Here is a 17,152-nt window from a genome sequence, read left to right as displayed (position 1 = left end):
AAACAAACAATTCACAAGACTAATTTTAGTTATAGTTTACCCCACAAAGAAAACCCACCACTAACAAAGAGGAAGAATCACCCATCACAAAATACAAAATCAGGTAAAATAATTAAAGTTTTGTATTTCTTTTCTATCATAATCATTCAAAACAAATTGTTCTATTACTTTTTAGCTAAAATGTTTATTAATTATTTGCTCATCATGTAATATATTATGCCTCCTCCATGCAAGTTTATTTCTTACCTCATAAACTAATCAACAATACAATTTCTTATTTATTTTTTATAAATGCAGAGTTCCATCCAAAGCTAGCAATACATCCAAAAATAAGAGCACTGAGCAATTTTCACCGGCCCCTTGATATTAACAAAACCAAGACTACAAAAACACCTATGCCTAAAATACCTTCTTTTTTTGTTAACAGGCACCATGATACATGGAACACTACCATATAAACTTTTGTCATTTTGTGTATACATGTGTGTAGAAATAAGGCATAGGATTGCTTTTCAACAAAAAAAAAAAAGACATAAGATCATGGGGTTTAATATTTGTTCACAACAACAATTACAATAATTATTTTTGTATGCATATAACTATTAGCAGAAACATCAAACTATAACAAAATATTTGTCCTCTTACTCTACTTTCTTAGCCTAATTACTTATTTCAATGCATTTAAATTCAATTTTCTATATGCTTCTAAACATTCAGCATAAAATCATTCATTCTCTTAATCAAAATTATAACAAAAATTTTTATACAATTACAATCTGGTAATTTTAAGTAGAAGCCAAAAAGGGCCTCAAGATTTTTGTAACGTGGGAAAGGTGGAAAATCGGATTCAAATACGGATCAGACCGGGTCACTGCAGGGCAACCTTATCCCTCTACACTTGTAATGTTTAAATAGAATCCACCAGTTCCAAACTTCACTAAGACCAAAACAAAGAAATGATTTTCTTCCGACCCTTAGAATCAATCAAACAACAATCTCTTCAATGATAAAATCCAGTTAATTTCATGTTAACATTGTTTTTAGAACTTTGATTACTTGGAGAGTAAAGTTGCCAGATGACAATGTGGATTGCAGCAGCAGCAACACCTTCAGCGAGTTCAAGGTTCCTTTTGTTTCAAATTCAATGCTCTGATTCAAACGCTAAACGAGGTTTTGGTTCCAAAAAACCCAACCAAAAGGTATATCTTTTAATTTTGCTTATTGGGCTATCAATGTAATCCTCTTTAACATCGATTCCCAACTCAGGCAAACAAGGTCAGTGCGTCAAGGGAGGAGAAGGGTATGAAGTCACAACAAAGGTATCTCAAACTGTGCTAGCTGATGTTTAGTTGGGAAGTTGGGATTACATTGTTGGTTTCTTTTTTTTTTTTTGGTAGTATTGCCTTTATTTTTGAAATAATACTCAAGTTGGACGTTTCCATCTATTGTTAATTGGTTACAGGTTACATGCTTAACATGTATCAGCGTCCATATTTATTACGTTGCTTGTTATAATTATGGGTTTGACCTTGTGATAGACTTGTTTATTTCTGTTGTTAGTATTGGGCTTAACCTAATTGGTTTTAGGTTGAATGCTTAATACAAACTCGTTTCCTTCTTAGACACCAAAACATTGGAAGTGCAACGAGTATGAAGGCCTTGTCATATTCATTATTTCCCTTAAATATGTCTATTGCATGTGTCTCTGATCAAGGACTGATAGTTCTCCCCTCCAATTCTAGTCTGTCTCTCTCTTTCTGCTTTTTTTCCTTTAGATACGTGTACTTGTGAGAATGAATAAGCTACTTGAGAATGTATTTTTTATTGCAAAAGTTATTAACATATCCTAGACAATTAATATGATTATGTTTCTGTCGTTGTAGTTGATATTACTTCCTTGTGCAGGAAATCAACTAGTAAACAATCTGGTCCTTCACCTGCACGTAAGTAAGATATTTTTCTATTTTAAGAATAGTTTTTAATGGACTTTTTTCTGACTGAAAATTCTTAGTAACCTGAGAATTCTATTTCTATGTTGTTTGCATGCACCTCAAATCCCCTGCTGAAGGCTGTACCTTATAATTGATCAATATTTGGTCTGAATATCTTACAATTTTTTGTTTTGGTACACATGCTAATTTTTGTTTGATGATGACTTTATTTAATAAAATTGCAGCATTAAATGCACAGGCAACAGGGTGTGAATTTCTGTTGTTCTCTCTGAACAATGAAAGCATATGGTTTTGTCTTGTTGATGTGAGTCTCAGAAATGTAATGACTGTTTCTGACTTACATAAGTTCCTCTAAAATGTATATTAAGTAAGGTTACGAAATGGATGGTACATTGGCCACCTACCCATTTGACGAAATAGAAGATGATGCCATGAATTTATGCTTTTCCAAAATTCTGATTAAAAGAATGTTTATAATTTTGATGAATTGAAGGATCTGTGACTTTCAACAACTCTCAAAATCATGCTACTGACGTTGACTATGATCTATTACGCTCATTTGTACTTGCAGTCGGTAAAGTCATATCATTTTCATTGAATGATAATGAAGCGAATTTAAAGCTTCTAGATGTATACGGGTTTATGCTGCATAAAAAAACCTGATGATTGCATTGGTGAGAAGCACCTTTTCTCTTTTCTTGCTTTTTATGTGTGATCTATTTCTTTTGCTATAAGTTATTGGTGAGAGAAAGTTCCTAGAGAAGGATTTATAGAGATACAGAAAGATGACAAGTTATCTTGAATGAGAGAGTTCCAGCAAGTTTACCATCTCGAACTGTCCAGGGTCTTCAAACTCTGCCTTCAATTTATGTAATTTAAAAAGATAAAAGGAAAAGGAAACAACCACAACCTTGAGTTGTTACTCAACATCGAGGATATCTTCTGTAGGGAATTCCACCCTCCTCTCTCTCCTCCCCCCCCTCCCCCCCCCCCCACCCCACAAACCACACCCCCCCACTCCCCCTTTTTTTTTAATTTTATAATGTGGTTTTCACTGCCATTTTGTTGTATGAGTTGTTAGGTGTGTCTTTGTGTCTCTTTTCTTGTTCTCTAGTTATCCTTTAAATTGGATAAATATTAATTTAAAAAAGGGTAAATGTTGGATTTGTGGGGTATCTTGCCTGTCTGGGGTGATTGGTTTTCTTTTCCCCTTTCTTTATGGTAAGAGTGTGTGTTTGTGTGGAAAGGGGGTGGGGGTGGGGTTTGCACATGGGATAGATCCCCTAAAAGTGCAGGAGCTAGGATAACTTCCTGCACTAAGTTGAGACATCTAAACACTTAGCTCTGGCTCATTTATTTCTTGCTGTTTAAATTATGCAACAACTTTTTACAACCAAACATGCTTTATGTCCTAAAAAACTGAAAACATATAATGGTAACTTTATCAAATAATACATAACTATCTATGCCCCATTTGCATGGTGTTACTATGAGTCTTTAAGTAGGAATTGCTCTAAAATGTTTTATTCTTTTCCCTTTTTGTTCTTCTTTTTTATTTATTTTTAATTCAACCACTATGATTTTTTCATGCAGAGGCACCAGGCTTAAGTGCTCAATTTGATGGAAAATCTAACAGTAGTTCCTCGGACATTGACTTTGAGGAACGGCTGGAAGCAATTAGAAGGTGCATTTGTGTTACATCTATCTCATGTGCTTCATACTTGCTAGTAATATCTTTGCATTAGCATAAAAAAGTTGTTACTGATGGCCATCAAATTAGATTACACATAGTAATTACTAAGGGTACTGCTTTCTGTTAAAGTGTTGACAGCCATGTTCTTGAGCTTCTTTGAAGGCCCAGATCATTTCTGTTATCGCCAATTGGACAGCACAAGAAGACTTACTTATGAGCTATACTATTTTTTCTTTTATATTAATTTGGTTATGCCATATTTGATACTTGGATGCTGCTAGGTCTATATGCAGTCACCAAAAGTTTCTGGATGCTGTTTAGTTCCAGAGAAGTAATTATAATCATCTTGAGACTCTTTCTTGGATGCTGATAACTTTCTTTAGGAAGTGTGATTGAAGTATACTTCAATAAATTATTGATGATTTTTTTCTTTGTCATTTACTACGTAGTGTGATGATAGGGTTTTGGATAAGTGTTTTTTGGTTATACATCATATGTGAATTTCTTTTGATGATGGCTATTCTTTCTGCATGCTACTCAGGGCAGCAGTTCAACAGAAAAAGGCAGAGGAACAAAAAGAATTTGGACCAATTGACTATGATGCACCTGCCGAATCACATAAGAAAACAATTGGGCTTGGTACACAGGTAGAAATATCGCAGTTATATACAGCAAAGCACCGTTTATCCTAAAAGAAAAGGAAGAAGAAGAGTATCACCTTGAGCTGTATTGTAATCATGAATTCAAATTCCCCTTTTTTCCTGACAGATTGGAGTAGGAGTAGCTGTTGCGGTCTTTGGTTTGGTTTTTGCTCTTGGAGACTTTCTTCCCTCAGGAAGGTGTGTTCAGAGCATCAAAGGTTTCTCCCTGTCATACATTTCCTACTCCTGCTTTGTTTCTTTTCTTTCCTTGCCCCTATTGTTGAGATTGCTTGATTACATATTAACTCTATGTAATACCGGTATGATTTAAGGAAGCTTGAAAAGGATTTTTTTCCCTGGCTGAGTGCACTTGATTGTCAATTACATCTATGTCAGAAGCTAGATAGAAAAAGTTGGACACCTCTCTCCCTCTATTGTAATATCCTTTCTTGTCATCAAAATTGAGGATACGATGTTCTATGTGGACAACTTTTCTCTTCGGTAGGGTTGGAACCTGAAGCAATGATTATATGCTAAAATGTAAAGCATATAGCAGTTATTCTGATAAGAGTTATTTGCTTAGAATTAAAGCAAAAAAGAGAAAGCAAAGGATTGCAACTCTGTATTAGTGATTTTGATGTATGCACATTTGCATTCATGCACATGTATAAGGTGACGTAACATAACTTTGTATGTATTTACTGATATCATAGATAAGAATGAGGAAAATAATAACCATCTTTTCTGTGCTTTTGACAGTAAAACAAACGCATTGCCATGGAGTGCAATATGGAAGCTTAACATAAAGTGAATAACTGGTTGTCCTTTTCGAAAGTAGAGGGCTTCAATCCCCACAGTATGCAACTTGCCTTTCTAGTGCCAACTATCCCTCTATTTTGAGAATCCCTCGTGTAGAGATCAGGATAAACTAAGCTGTTTACAGTTGGACTGCTGGGTAATCTATTTTCAAAGTGACTACTTTACAGGAACTCAGAATAGGCCAAGTGGTTCAGAGTTGAACAACCGGGAAATTTTGGTTTTCTAGATTTCCTATGAAAATGGTTTTCATAATTGGTTCTAGGCCTGGTTCATGTGGTTTTTGGGTTGACTGTTTGGTGGCAGTTGCATCTAATATGGTACAAATTCAGTGTCTACGGTGAACAACTAATAATGGAATTTGGCTATATGGAGGCATGTAAAGCAGGCATGTCTCTGCATAGTGCCTGCAAATGTTTCATTAAAACAGATTCATATCTATACTTTTTAAGTTATTTAACTTTCACAGTTTATGAAATTTTTACGATACTAAGAAGGGATCAATACAATGAAATCGTTGAAGAATTCTCATTAGAATATGTCTTTTCACAACTTTGAGCTCCTCAAAATATGACTTGCTTGATCTTGTTACATCAAATTGTTAATTGATAATTTACTTATTTTTCTTCGAGATGCGGTCACCATATTTACTAGTTATTTTCTAGCTAACATACGCCTGAAGTTTATCCTTACTAAATACTGTAGGATGTGCACCCATATGTTTATTAGGTTCAAGTTTACCAAAAAGGAGAAATCTAGCATGGTTCTAAAGGCATTTTTGTTAAACTTCCTTTCGCTTAAAATGTTTGTGTGACAGGCTGACTTGCCTGTCAACGAAAAAAGTTTCAGCTACTTTAATCCATGGAGGTTGGTTCTGTGTGTGTGTGCATGCATGCATGTATTCGTGTGTGTGTATTCCAGTCACATGTTATAAGCTCCAAATGATAGGAACTTTAGTTATTCATTTGTTTCATTCTCACTTTTCTTTTTCATTTGTTATTATTATTTTTATTTTGTGGAAGAATGATCATATCTTGACATGTCTGTCTTCCAGTACTAATCCTCCTGAGGAAGCTGCAGTGATTGACAAGAAACTGTCTAATGAAGAGAAAGCTACTCTTCAGGTACATTAATGACACATCCTTTAAGTTTACAAAATTTCCCACTACAGTTAGATCTGAGAGATTGTTCATGATGACTATCTTCAAGATAGTGCAATGTTTATATGAGAGGTTAGATGAATACTTATTAATCTGTATGATCCAAAGTGCAAGTGTGTGCCACTATCATCCTCGAAGTTCAGCATATATTGATAATTCAAAAGACCATGTACAATGTATAAAAGATTCAATCCCTGAAGTATTAGACAACTAAGATTCTGAACTACAACATTAACTAACATAACATTCCATCTTGAAATCATATCTCTCATTATATATATTTCTAACTCTAATTGTTCTTATTGTTTTACCGCCAGGAGATACATCCCTGATATGTAGAAATACTTTTGCATTTTAACACTCTGCTTCTTGTTTTTGCTTTCTACCTTCAAGAATAGGGAAGAAAATGAAGCTTATTTAAACCCCTTTATAAGGGTGTATTTTTAGTTTTTCTTTTTCTCCCTCAGTGGAATACTCTTGTTGCAATGCCACTAGTATCATTTCTTTGTCCAAGTAAAGGGGGTGCAAAATTCAAAGCAGAGAACTTCTCTGACTAATTTCCTCAACTCTCCTGCCTCACAAGGAAACGCAGTTGATATTTTTTCTGAGCATATCTATTTGCAGAACTCCTAATGATTACACGGATTCATGCTCATTTTAGTTTTTTGTTGTTGCATTATGATTGGCTCAATGACTCTTCTTATTGTTGTTTTTAAATTTATTTTCATTGAATTCTTCTAGTGTACAAACATTTTGGTCTGATCAGTTTCTTTCTTGTTGTTTCTTTGGATTTCATATCATGGGATATATTAACACTTTTGCTATTTAATATGTGGCAGGCTAGGCTGAAGCAGTTTGAGGCAACGCTAAGTATCTCTCGAAAAGATCCAACTGCACTTGAAGTGAGTCTGGGCATATTATGCATTCTTGATTAATTTTTTCTCTAACATTATATGCTGTTCTTCCTTGAATATTAACTTTGTTATCAAGATGGTTCAGTTCTTAGTTTTGATTTTTATGCTTATAGGAACATATTATACTTTTGTTTTCCTTATCTTAATTAACTTTGAAAAGTTGAATTTTGAGTACTGTTTTGGAAAACCATAAACGAAGTCTTCTCTTGTTCTTAAGTTGAGCTCCTGATTGTTTCAGTTCTTGTCATAACATGTTCAACTGTCTCAATGAAATTTCATCATTTTGCAGTCTGCTTGAAACTGTTGTGAAGACTTGGGTAGGAGTATAGCATGTGGGTATGTGTCCAACACGGGGAAGTGTTTGATAAGGATATGTTTTCATAGCAGTTAGTGTTAGTAAAAGATGAGGAGTCTGGAAAAACATGGGTGGAAATGCCCATTTCTTACTTTATTGGCTTTCAAGTCTAACCTGCTCCTTCCTATTCCAACTTTAATTTTCCTAATCCAGGAGCCTGTTAGTGCTCTGTTCTCCATGTCTCTCATTGGTGCTTTTTAACAAGGTCTAATTTATGGTTCATAGTCAAGGAAAATCTGTACACGAATTTTCTATGAATGGCGTTTGGTAGAATGGCAAAACTATGGGAAGAAATTTTAAAATGACTATTCATGATGTTGACCTTCCAATGCCCTATAAAGAGGCAAATAATGATGGTTTTGTTTTAAAGTAGAGCTTCTGCAGTAGTTAAAGCATGATCATTTGCAGTAGAGGCTTAGAGAATTCTCATAATTTGTTGGATTGGGTGGTTGGTTTTGAAAGATTATTGTTGACATTTGAAACTGCGATATATTTATGGTTTATATATTTTTTTAGCTCAATTCATCCCAGTTTATTATTAATAGAGTAACTTAACAATTAGGGAACTGTTGTTAATCCTCTTGTTAAGTAATAATATAAAAAGGTGTCAGCCTCGCTTGATGGTAGATTTTCCCATTTGTGTCTAATTATACTTCTAACAGTTTTGACCACAACAACAAACTTTTTGCACTATTAGTTATTTGTGACTTGATATCTAGTTGTATTATTTATTCTTATCTATTTGTTTCATTAGCAGCTATGAAATGATTTCCTTCTTCCTTTTTCTTTGATAAGCTGTGATCTTACTTTAGGTGAAGTTTTGTTCCTGAATGCCCTTATAATGAGTTTATAGCTTTGCCAAAGTGTTTCAAGTGGTACATTCTGCCAAAACTAGTTCTCAAGGGGACAACCCAGCAGTTAGGACTTGAGACTCCAACTTGGAGATCTCGGGCTTGAAATTCAAATCTTCTGATTGGTGATGTGGGGTTTATAGGATGGGAGAGGGCTATCTCCCATTATGTAGTCCAAAATCATATATACCAGGAAAGAAAAAATTTCTGCCAAAACTAGAAATGACAAAGGAGTAACCTTATCAATGATGTGCTGCCATTTGCTGCTGATCCTATCAGCCATTCATGCATATAAGGACATCACTACATAATTACGTTTGTACTTGAATAAATAGAAAAATGTATCTCTTCTTTAGCATCTATGATCCCATGACAACAATTTGAAATTTATCTAAGAGTTCTTGCAGGGAGCAGCAGTTACATTGACAGAATTAGGGGACTATGCTCGGGCAGCCTCTCTACTTCAAGACTTGGCAAAGGTTTGCTAATATTGGATGTACTATGGAATTTATGAGCTATATGTTGCTGGAGTGGTGTTATTTTAGAAAATCAGCTAATGTATTGTTTTAACTAATCAAGTAATATTTATGTTTCATAGGAGAAAACAAGTGACCCTGATGTTTTTCGTTTGCTTGGAGAAGTAAAATATGAACTTAAGGATTATGATGGTAGTGCTGCTGCATATAAACTTTCTGCAATGGTAAGTGTTCTCTAGATATGTAGGGCATTTGCTTATTACTGGTTGTTTAGATATTTGTTTATTCTTAACTGATTGTGCTTGATTTCAGTCTGGATACCTATTTGATGCCACTTTTGTTTGTCTAGTGAAACAAGAGCATTAACAATGATATGAACTATTCTTCTAACTAGGTAGCTCCTGAGTAGTTTTGCCTTTTTTTTCCCTCTCATTTTGTTTGTCATCCCCTGTAGTACATGATAACTTTTAGGCATGAACAGACACACATATTGTGATTTTATTTTTGGGACAGTGCTCCCGTTGGGGGGAGGAGGTTTTGTTTCATTTACAACTTGGAAAAGTTGATTATGAGGAGAGAGGGAGAGTTGGGAGAACCGGAGAACTACTTACCACTGTGTTAGCCTCTTGCATATACTTAAAAGAGGTAAATCTACAAATGTCCATATTACCTTGAGTACATAATATTTGCATAACACTCCCCCCACCCCAAGTTTGCTCATATAGATTATGTGCTTTTGGCCTGTTTCACATATAATTACTCTTGGACCAGCCAAAGATTTGGTGAATACATCTGCCTAGCAATCTATAGAATTTATTGATCTTGTGCATATCTCATTCTTCAAGAGTCTTTCTTTGACTTTATGACATTCAACTTCAATACATTTGGTTCGCGCATGAAACACTAGATTAGAGGCAGTATGTATAGCTGTTTGATTATCACTTACGATATCAATTAGCTATGAAAGTTCAAATCCAAGCTCCTCCAACAAGTGTCTTAGCCAAACCAATTCTCAAGTGGTATGGGCCATAGTTCTATATTCAGATTGTGCACTTGGTCCTGCAACAATTGTCTGTTTCTTATGCTTCAAGGGTGCCTTATTATCACCAGGTAACACACAATTACCTGCAATATCAATAGATTCAGTCCAGTTTGTATCGAAATAAACATCAATCCCAGTATGGCCTTAGTTTCTGTTAAGTAGACTACAACTTTAGCACAGTCAAGATACCTCAAAATTCTTATTACTGCATCCTAATGACTAGTCTGTATTAGTTGAATTGTGATAATAATATCGTGATACTACACAATTAATTAGATGTAGGCTTAGATACAAAATACATAAGGTCACTTGTGATATTAATATCACCTACACAATTAACAACATTTTGCCAATTTGCCTATGGTTGTATGGTGATTAAAAACAGAATTATGTTTTCTACTTCTTTCAAATCCAAATTGAAGCACTACTTCCTTGACTCTACTAAGTGCTTGTTTGGCTCGGTTTTTTTTCAGCTTATCTACTGTTAGTGCAATAAGCTCAATGAGTATAGTTCAAAGAAGGAGTGAGTTAGAATATTTTAAATGTTTTGAAAAATTTCTTTTCAATTTCAAGAAAATAAAGTTCCTTCAAGTTAAATTCCCTTTTTATGAATAAGCAAGATAATTGATTAAAGGAGTGAATCAACACAATAGTTTTTATAGAGGTTTGGCCTCCTTGCCTATATCCTCTCCCTTAGATTTGCTAAGGAGTTTAAAATGCACTATTAGAAAAAGATTCAATACAATGCCTTTTGTGGATCAAGCGCAACCTTTCAATACAATGCCTTTTTATGGCGAAAGCACGACCACTCTACCTTTTATCTTGGTTAAGGTATAACCACTCAAAATTACGTTTGCAATTGGTTAAGGTATAACCACTCAAGTGAATACAAAGAGAGAAATACAAGTGTAGTTATAATGCCTCTTAAAGGTTAAGTAATAGGTTAAGTACAATGTTTGGTGAAGAAAGGAATAAGCAATGAAGGCTCAATGAATAATACAATAAAAGACTTAAATGCTAAAAGAGAAGTGCAAAGAGTGTTAAAAGATTTGAGCTGAATTTTTCTTTCATAATTGTGTTTCAAAGTCTTCCAACCTCTACTGTTTGGCTTTATCCTTGAAAGAGTTATTGTGGTTAAAGACTTATTTTCAGGCCTTCGTAGGTCATATTTTTGATTAGCATGTTTCTGAAGGTAGTTCAACTCTAATTATGCTGTATCTGGAGATAAGTTGAGTGCCTTACAATTTTCATGAGTCCTCTTCCTGCATAACTCAACTTTTGTCCGACTTTATCTCTCCATCTTCTTATATCCTTCACCTCAGTTGTATAATGCAAAATTCTGCTGAATATTGGGTTTTGTATGTCATTTACAACAATGTGTGCTTTCATACTTGATGATTCCCTACCTTAGTTAATCAAATTTTGTTTGTGCTCTCCATGAATACCCTACTTTTGTCTGATAGGTGTCAAAAGATGTCAATTTTGAGGTTTTGCGGGGCCTTACAAATGCATTGCTTGCTGCAAAAAGACCAGATGAGGTATGTAATGGGCTGGTATTCGGAAATTAGAGTGGACATGCTGTTTTATCCTCAACCCTGTATGTGTAATAAACTACTTCTTAATGTCTTCAGTTAGCTTCCTCACTTTAGCCTTCCAAGTAATAGACTAATATGTAATTCTGGGTATAAAAGGTCAAATGATCACTGCCTGAGATTCTTTATTTTGTTTTCTTACATTGTAAACTGATTCGAAATGTTGGTTTATAAGGTCGCTAACCAATCTTTGTTTCTTATTAGCAATATACTACCCTAACAGATCCCATTTATTGCATGGCATATAGTTTGATCTTGTTGCATAGAGAAACCTTCATATTTGTTTTTTCTGTTGGAAAAAATTGACATGGTTAATTATTTGGGCTGGTGACATTTACCGTTGGTGATGTGTAGTCGACTAGTTTGAGAGGGGTTGGGTTTTAGTTTTCTAATTGCCAATTTGCTGGTGGCACAGAAAGGGCTTCCTATTGGCTGATTTAGTGTACCTGGAAATAGGGGTGTCTTTATATTTGAGGGACTCATACAGCATTGACCCAATCTCCAGATGTGTCTCTAAGGAGTGAAGGTGCTATTTTACTGGCTATCAGCGTCCTTCACTTGTTCCATCTTGTCTTTCTTTCTGCAGGTCTTTTAGGTTTTAAAACATTTTTCTTATATCATGTAATTACTATTTGCCTCTCCCTTTCATGGCATTCATCAATGAAATTTAAATTTTTTTCTTATATCTACATGCTCATGTTGTTTAAATTTTTTGAGGTTATTAACTATATATTTATATATATAATTTGTTATTATTATTCTTTGGAATTTCTCTTTAATTTTTCTTTTTTGGCCTAGTTTCTCACTCTTCTCCCTTGCCTCATCGTTCTTTCTCTTTTCTAACTCTTTCCCTCTTTCCCCTCTCCCTATTCTGTTCTTCCTCTTGTGATGCATCTTATGCACTTTGGAACAAATTGTTCTTGAGTTGAGGATTTTTTATGTTGAAGCCATCTTTGACAATGCCTCTTTTGTAATGCGCCCTAATAACCTTTTATTGCCATAGAGAAATTTGGTTACTATGTAGTTTCTCCTGTGGATGGTTTCTCAACATGAAGGACTGAGTTTATGTATAGTGTAATTATATTGGTTTAGATGGAAATTTGTGAGCCTTCTTGTCTTATATTTGGAGCTTCAAGAAAATTGGTAAAGGTTGTATTTATCCAAGTGATCTGATTGTGTTGAACCTACATATTCTTCTAGTTAACCGATATTTAAAAGTCAAGAAATTTGTATTCTAGAAAACAATTCCCATACTATGACTATAATCTTTAAACAGCATTAACATTAATATACTGTTACCTCCCTAACTTGTAAATGCAGGCTGTTCAATTCCTTCTGTCCTCTCGTGAACTCATGAATTCAGAAAGATTAAATCGTCCTAATCTCAAGGCTGACAGCAATAAAATGGAAACAGAATCACAGAAGGTGGATCCTATTCAGGTCCGTTGGCTTCTTCATAATGGATTGCATATTGGGCCAAGCATAACAAATATTTCGTCTCAAAGTTCTTACCATAAAAAAAAGATAATAAAGCATTGTAGTTATTGGTTCACTGGTTAACTGGATCCATCTGCTAAATTATGTTGCATTACTTAGGCTTTTTAGATTCAAGAACTTTTGAACTTATACTTCTTCCAGGTTTGTGGCCCACATTTATTGATATGGTTCGGAAATGGAATTGACAGTCATTCAGCTGATGGAATTGCTGCCAAACTTTTTATAATATACTGTTTTCGACAAAACAAACTTGCTTGCTAAAGTTTTTCCATCTTATCTATGATGCTTCATCAAAATGGCAGACCACTCACACTTCTGTTCACAGTAAGATGCATGGAATTTCTTCTATGTCCTGCTACTAGAATGCTATTTTTCAGTGTATAATATATACACACTTTCATAGAAACAGAAAAAGAACTTATTGCCTTGAGAATGGAAGCTTCTAGTCACCATTACTAAATGTAGGTCAATTTTCAATATCCTAATCTTAATTTTCTGTCCTTTGTTTTAAAAATGCTAACTACGTGTTAAATTAGTTCATAATCTATGTTAATTTAACATCAGATAATATTGTGGTATAGTTGCAGATTTCAAGGGTAAGTTTAAAAGTGGAAATTGAGTGGGTTGGTTCAGTCTCAGCCATAGGTTGTTTAAGGTTACATTGGCTTGCATTGTTGACTTTGAGTTATCGCAGATTGGATTCTGTGGGGTTTTGGCATGTTGAGTCAGGCCACTTTTGTTTGGGTACTCCCTTTTGTAGTCAGTTTTGGGTGGATGAGTATTGATTTATAATTAAGTTGCTTCTTGATTGGTGACAAATATCATCTAATTCTCGGTGCCTTTATTTATGAGATGTCTCTTAGGTTGATTTGCTTCTTGGGAAAGCATATTCAGACTGGGGCCATGTTAGTGATGCAGTAGCTGTTTATGACCAGCTCATTTCTAGCCACCCAAATGACTTCCGAGGATACTTAGTAAAGGTTATCTTTTTCTTCTGTCTTGTCTCTTTGTTCATTTGCTTTTTAAACGCTTTACATTTTTTTCTTTTCAAATATGTTTTTATATTGCCAAAACTGTCAAAATAACAGTCTATATCTGATATTAGGTTATTAAGTGGGATCCAAGAATATTTAAATTTTGACACACCCATCTTGCATAAACCCACTGTGATTGAACATGTGGACTAGATATAGGGCCCATCATATATATTGTCCTTAAAGTTTATTATAAGAATGGAGAAACTTATAATTCGTACTCTAGACCATTAGTTTAAAGATGCTCTGCTAACATATTGAAGAACTACTCAAATGAATGCTTGTAAGGGTTCAAGAATCTAGGATAAGTTCATGTTTAACTTGCCCTTCATGCTCATTTTAAGATTTGAAAAAATGGATCAGGCAATGGCCTGTCTTTTATAGAAATTGAATAATCACAATACGGGTAGCCGTTTAATCTAAATAAATATGTGAATGATGGTTTGATATGACGTGGACCACTTAACTGAAAAGCTTAATTTGTTAGGCAAGAGTCCAGAAATATAATTTAACCCTTAACAGCTTTTACATTGTTCAAGCGATTTATAATTTGATGCTTGCAAAATTGCTATTTTGTGATCTAAGCTTTCATGACAAGTCATCATAACAAGAGAAGTCACTGCATGAGTAATAAGTTAAACTATTAAACGAATAAAATAAATGATACTAGCAAATGGGGTAAAACTATTAACCCAATAAATATAAATGATTCTAGCAAATGAGGAGAGTTGAACCCAGCCTTCAATATAAAGATATACTAGCAAGCCAACTTCAGCATATTTATTCCCTTTTCAGATTGTATTGTTATCCTACTACTGGGTGCTAATATCATATTATCTTTAAAGGAAAAACTGATTTATGACAACATAAAAAGCAAAGCCTCTAAGATCAATTAGCTCAGAGACTCTTATCAACAAGAAAACTGAAACTGGTAATATACTCCTCTTCTCTAAGAGGATTTCTAGCCTTCAGGTCTTCATAGTTGCATGCTTCACCTTGTCAAATCTAACTTCATCACTAAAACATAATGTTCTGACAACTATTCCAAGTGGATGGTTTTAGGTAGTATGAGTGCTGCGCCAGTCTTATAAGCTAACTGTTAAAACTTATAATATATTTTTTTTGAAATGCAAAAGGGATGTTAAAGCTTATAGTTAACCTGCCTTCAGGTTATTGTTGTATAGTTTAATTTTTTGATTTATTTCCTAGAAGTAACTGAAGTATGTTTTACACTATTGGTCAAGGAATCGTTTAACCTAAAAGCTTAAATTGTTAGGTGAGAGTTCGAAATGGGTTTTAATCTATGATACCAGTAGTATATATTTTTGCATATCTGTCTACCTGTATTTTCAAAAGAGGTTACTCCTAAAGTCTTATCATGGCAACTTAGGATTGACAATCTGAAATTATTTCTTTCTTTTGTTTTTATTTTGTTCTTAATTCTCATTCATTTCTGTATAAAGCTCCATCACCTGTTAACTTCAACTCAATCATTTTCCTTTTACATGTCACCTGCTAGAGCTTCCCATCTCCGTCAGCCTCCTGCCTGAAATATTGTCACTTTGGTGCCTTTAATGGAATTAACCATGCAGTTACATTTAGGGGATTTGCTTTTGCATTTCTGGACCAGTTTAGACACTCTATTTCTTATCTAATTCAGCTTTTCCCTTTATCCATGATATGATTCAAACTTATAAATAATGTTTTATATTTCATTGAATACACAAATTGAAACCTTTTGAAAACAATAATCGGCCTTAAACAAGAAATATGTTATGCTATATGTTTATGCCCCAACTCTATAGATGAGGTGGCACGAGCTATGGTTTATCAGTAGCCTATTTGATGAGAAAGATACAGGTATCCTGTAAAATTCTATTAATTGTTGGATAAAAAGGAACTTTTAACCATTAAGTTCTGCTGATTAGGAGATGCTTAGTTGATAGTTTTGGATGAGCCTATCAATATATTAGATGCAAAAACCTAATACAGATAAAGAGGTTGTTGTTTGAACTTTTCAAGCTCATTGATGCCATGTCCTTTCTCTTTTTTCTATTCTTTTCTTTTCCTTTTTTAGTTCCCTTTCTAAACTCTGAGATGCCATATCTTGCGATATAGTGCCTTTATTTAATCTCGATATTAGGTATTCATCATTAACTATCTAGCAGCACAATACTTTGCATTAGCCTATACCCTTGAGATAGAGATTGCAAAATTCTATGTTTTTTTTAATTGTTCAACAACTCTTGGTGGATTTGGATATTGAATTTGATTATTTGATGAAGCTAGAGATGTGCGTTAAATTTTGCGTAGTGTTTAGGTAAATTGTCTCACATCCATTTTTGAGGTAATGTGTACATAAGTTGGCTCCATAATGCATAATCCATTTCCTCGTGGATGATATTCCTTTATAGCATGTCTTGATGTTTAAAGGTAAAAGATGGAAGAGTAAATGGGTAGAATGGAGAAGAGCAGAGCAGAGGAAGCAACTCTCTTTACCTTGTTTGAGAGTGAAGAGAGCAGAATAATGTAAAATAGAATTTATATGCTGTCGCCACTGTCCACAGATATTAAATTGTTATTAAAGGAAATGTTTTTTCTGGTACATATGATCTTGGGCTGTGCAATGGGAGGTACCCCTCTCCCATCACAAATCCCACCCTTCTCATCCCAGGATTTTAACCCGAAACCCTTTAAGTTTGAGCCCCAAGTCCTAACTGGTAGGATGTCTGCTTGATGTAGCCCAACATCACAGTAATCCCACCCTGCCATTCTAGATTATTCCACAAAAGGTTTCTGCTTATACCTTTTCTTTTGTTGGTGATCCTATAGTGGTTGTTAGTTCTGTTTCTGCAGGATTTAGGTTGTCTACCAATTTTCCTTTTAGAAAATGGATAAACTGCTACACTTACTATTATTATTAGACCTGTCAATATGGGCTGGCCCGGCCCAACCCGGCCCTAGCCCTTGTGGGCTGAAAAAATATGGGTAGGGCCGGGCCAGTCCATATTTTATATGGGCTACAAAATGTTCAACCCAGCTCACCCCTTATTAGCCCATGGGCCGGGTCGGGTTAGTTCCTTTTTTTCAAAACAAAATTATTTCTACTACTCATCAATACAAGTATAC

At 34.5% G+C, this 17,152-nt stretch overlaps 1 protein-coding gene across 2 annotated transcripts in view; it reads left to right on the top strand.

The window, feature by feature from the left end:
* Positions 1–906: 906 nt before the first annotated feature.
* LOC110426314 (Tetratricopeptide repeat (TPR)-like superfamily protein) overlaps positions 907–17,152 on the top strand; it is a 17,990-nt gene continuing 1,744 nt past the window's right edge. For both annotated transcript variants that reach the window (XM_021441518.2, XM_021441516.2), the window contains exons 1-13: positions 907–1,199; positions 1,267–1,319; positions 1,906–1,943; positions 3,546–3,636; positions 4,187–4,292; positions 4,414–4,484; positions 6,157–6,226; positions 7,102–7,164; positions 8,790–8,861; positions 8,981–9,082; positions 11,364–11,438; positions 12,813–12,932; positions 13,853–13,969. In XM_021441518.2, the coding sequence (XP_021297193.1) occupies positions 1,077–1,199; positions 1,267–1,319; positions 1,906–1,943; positions 3,546–3,636; positions 4,187–4,292; positions 4,414–4,484; positions 6,157–6,226; positions 7,102–7,164; positions 8,790–8,861; positions 8,981–9,082; positions 11,364–11,438; positions 12,813–12,932; positions 13,853–13,969 (1,101 nt within the window). In that variant the 5' untranslated portion in view covers positions 907–1,076. The remainder of the gene's footprint in view (positions 1,200–1,266; positions 1,320–1,905; positions 1,944–3,545; positions 3,637–4,186; positions 4,293–4,413; positions 4,485–6,156; positions 6,227–7,101; positions 7,165–8,789; positions 8,862–8,980; positions 9,083–11,363; positions 11,439–12,812; positions 12,933–13,852; positions 13,970–17,152) is intronic.

This window comes from Theobroma umbraticum, unplaced genomic scaffold (genome assembly GCF_002168275.2).
Source record: "Theobroma umbraticum cultivar Fairchild unplaced genomic scaffold, ASM216827v3 scaffold_55.0, whole genome shotgun sequence".
Taxonomy (NCBI): domain Eukaryota; kingdom Viridiplantae; phylum Streptophyta; class Magnoliopsida; order Malvales; family Malvaceae; genus Theobroma; species Theobroma umbraticum.
This window is presented reverse-complemented; position numbering and strand designations above follow the sequence as displayed.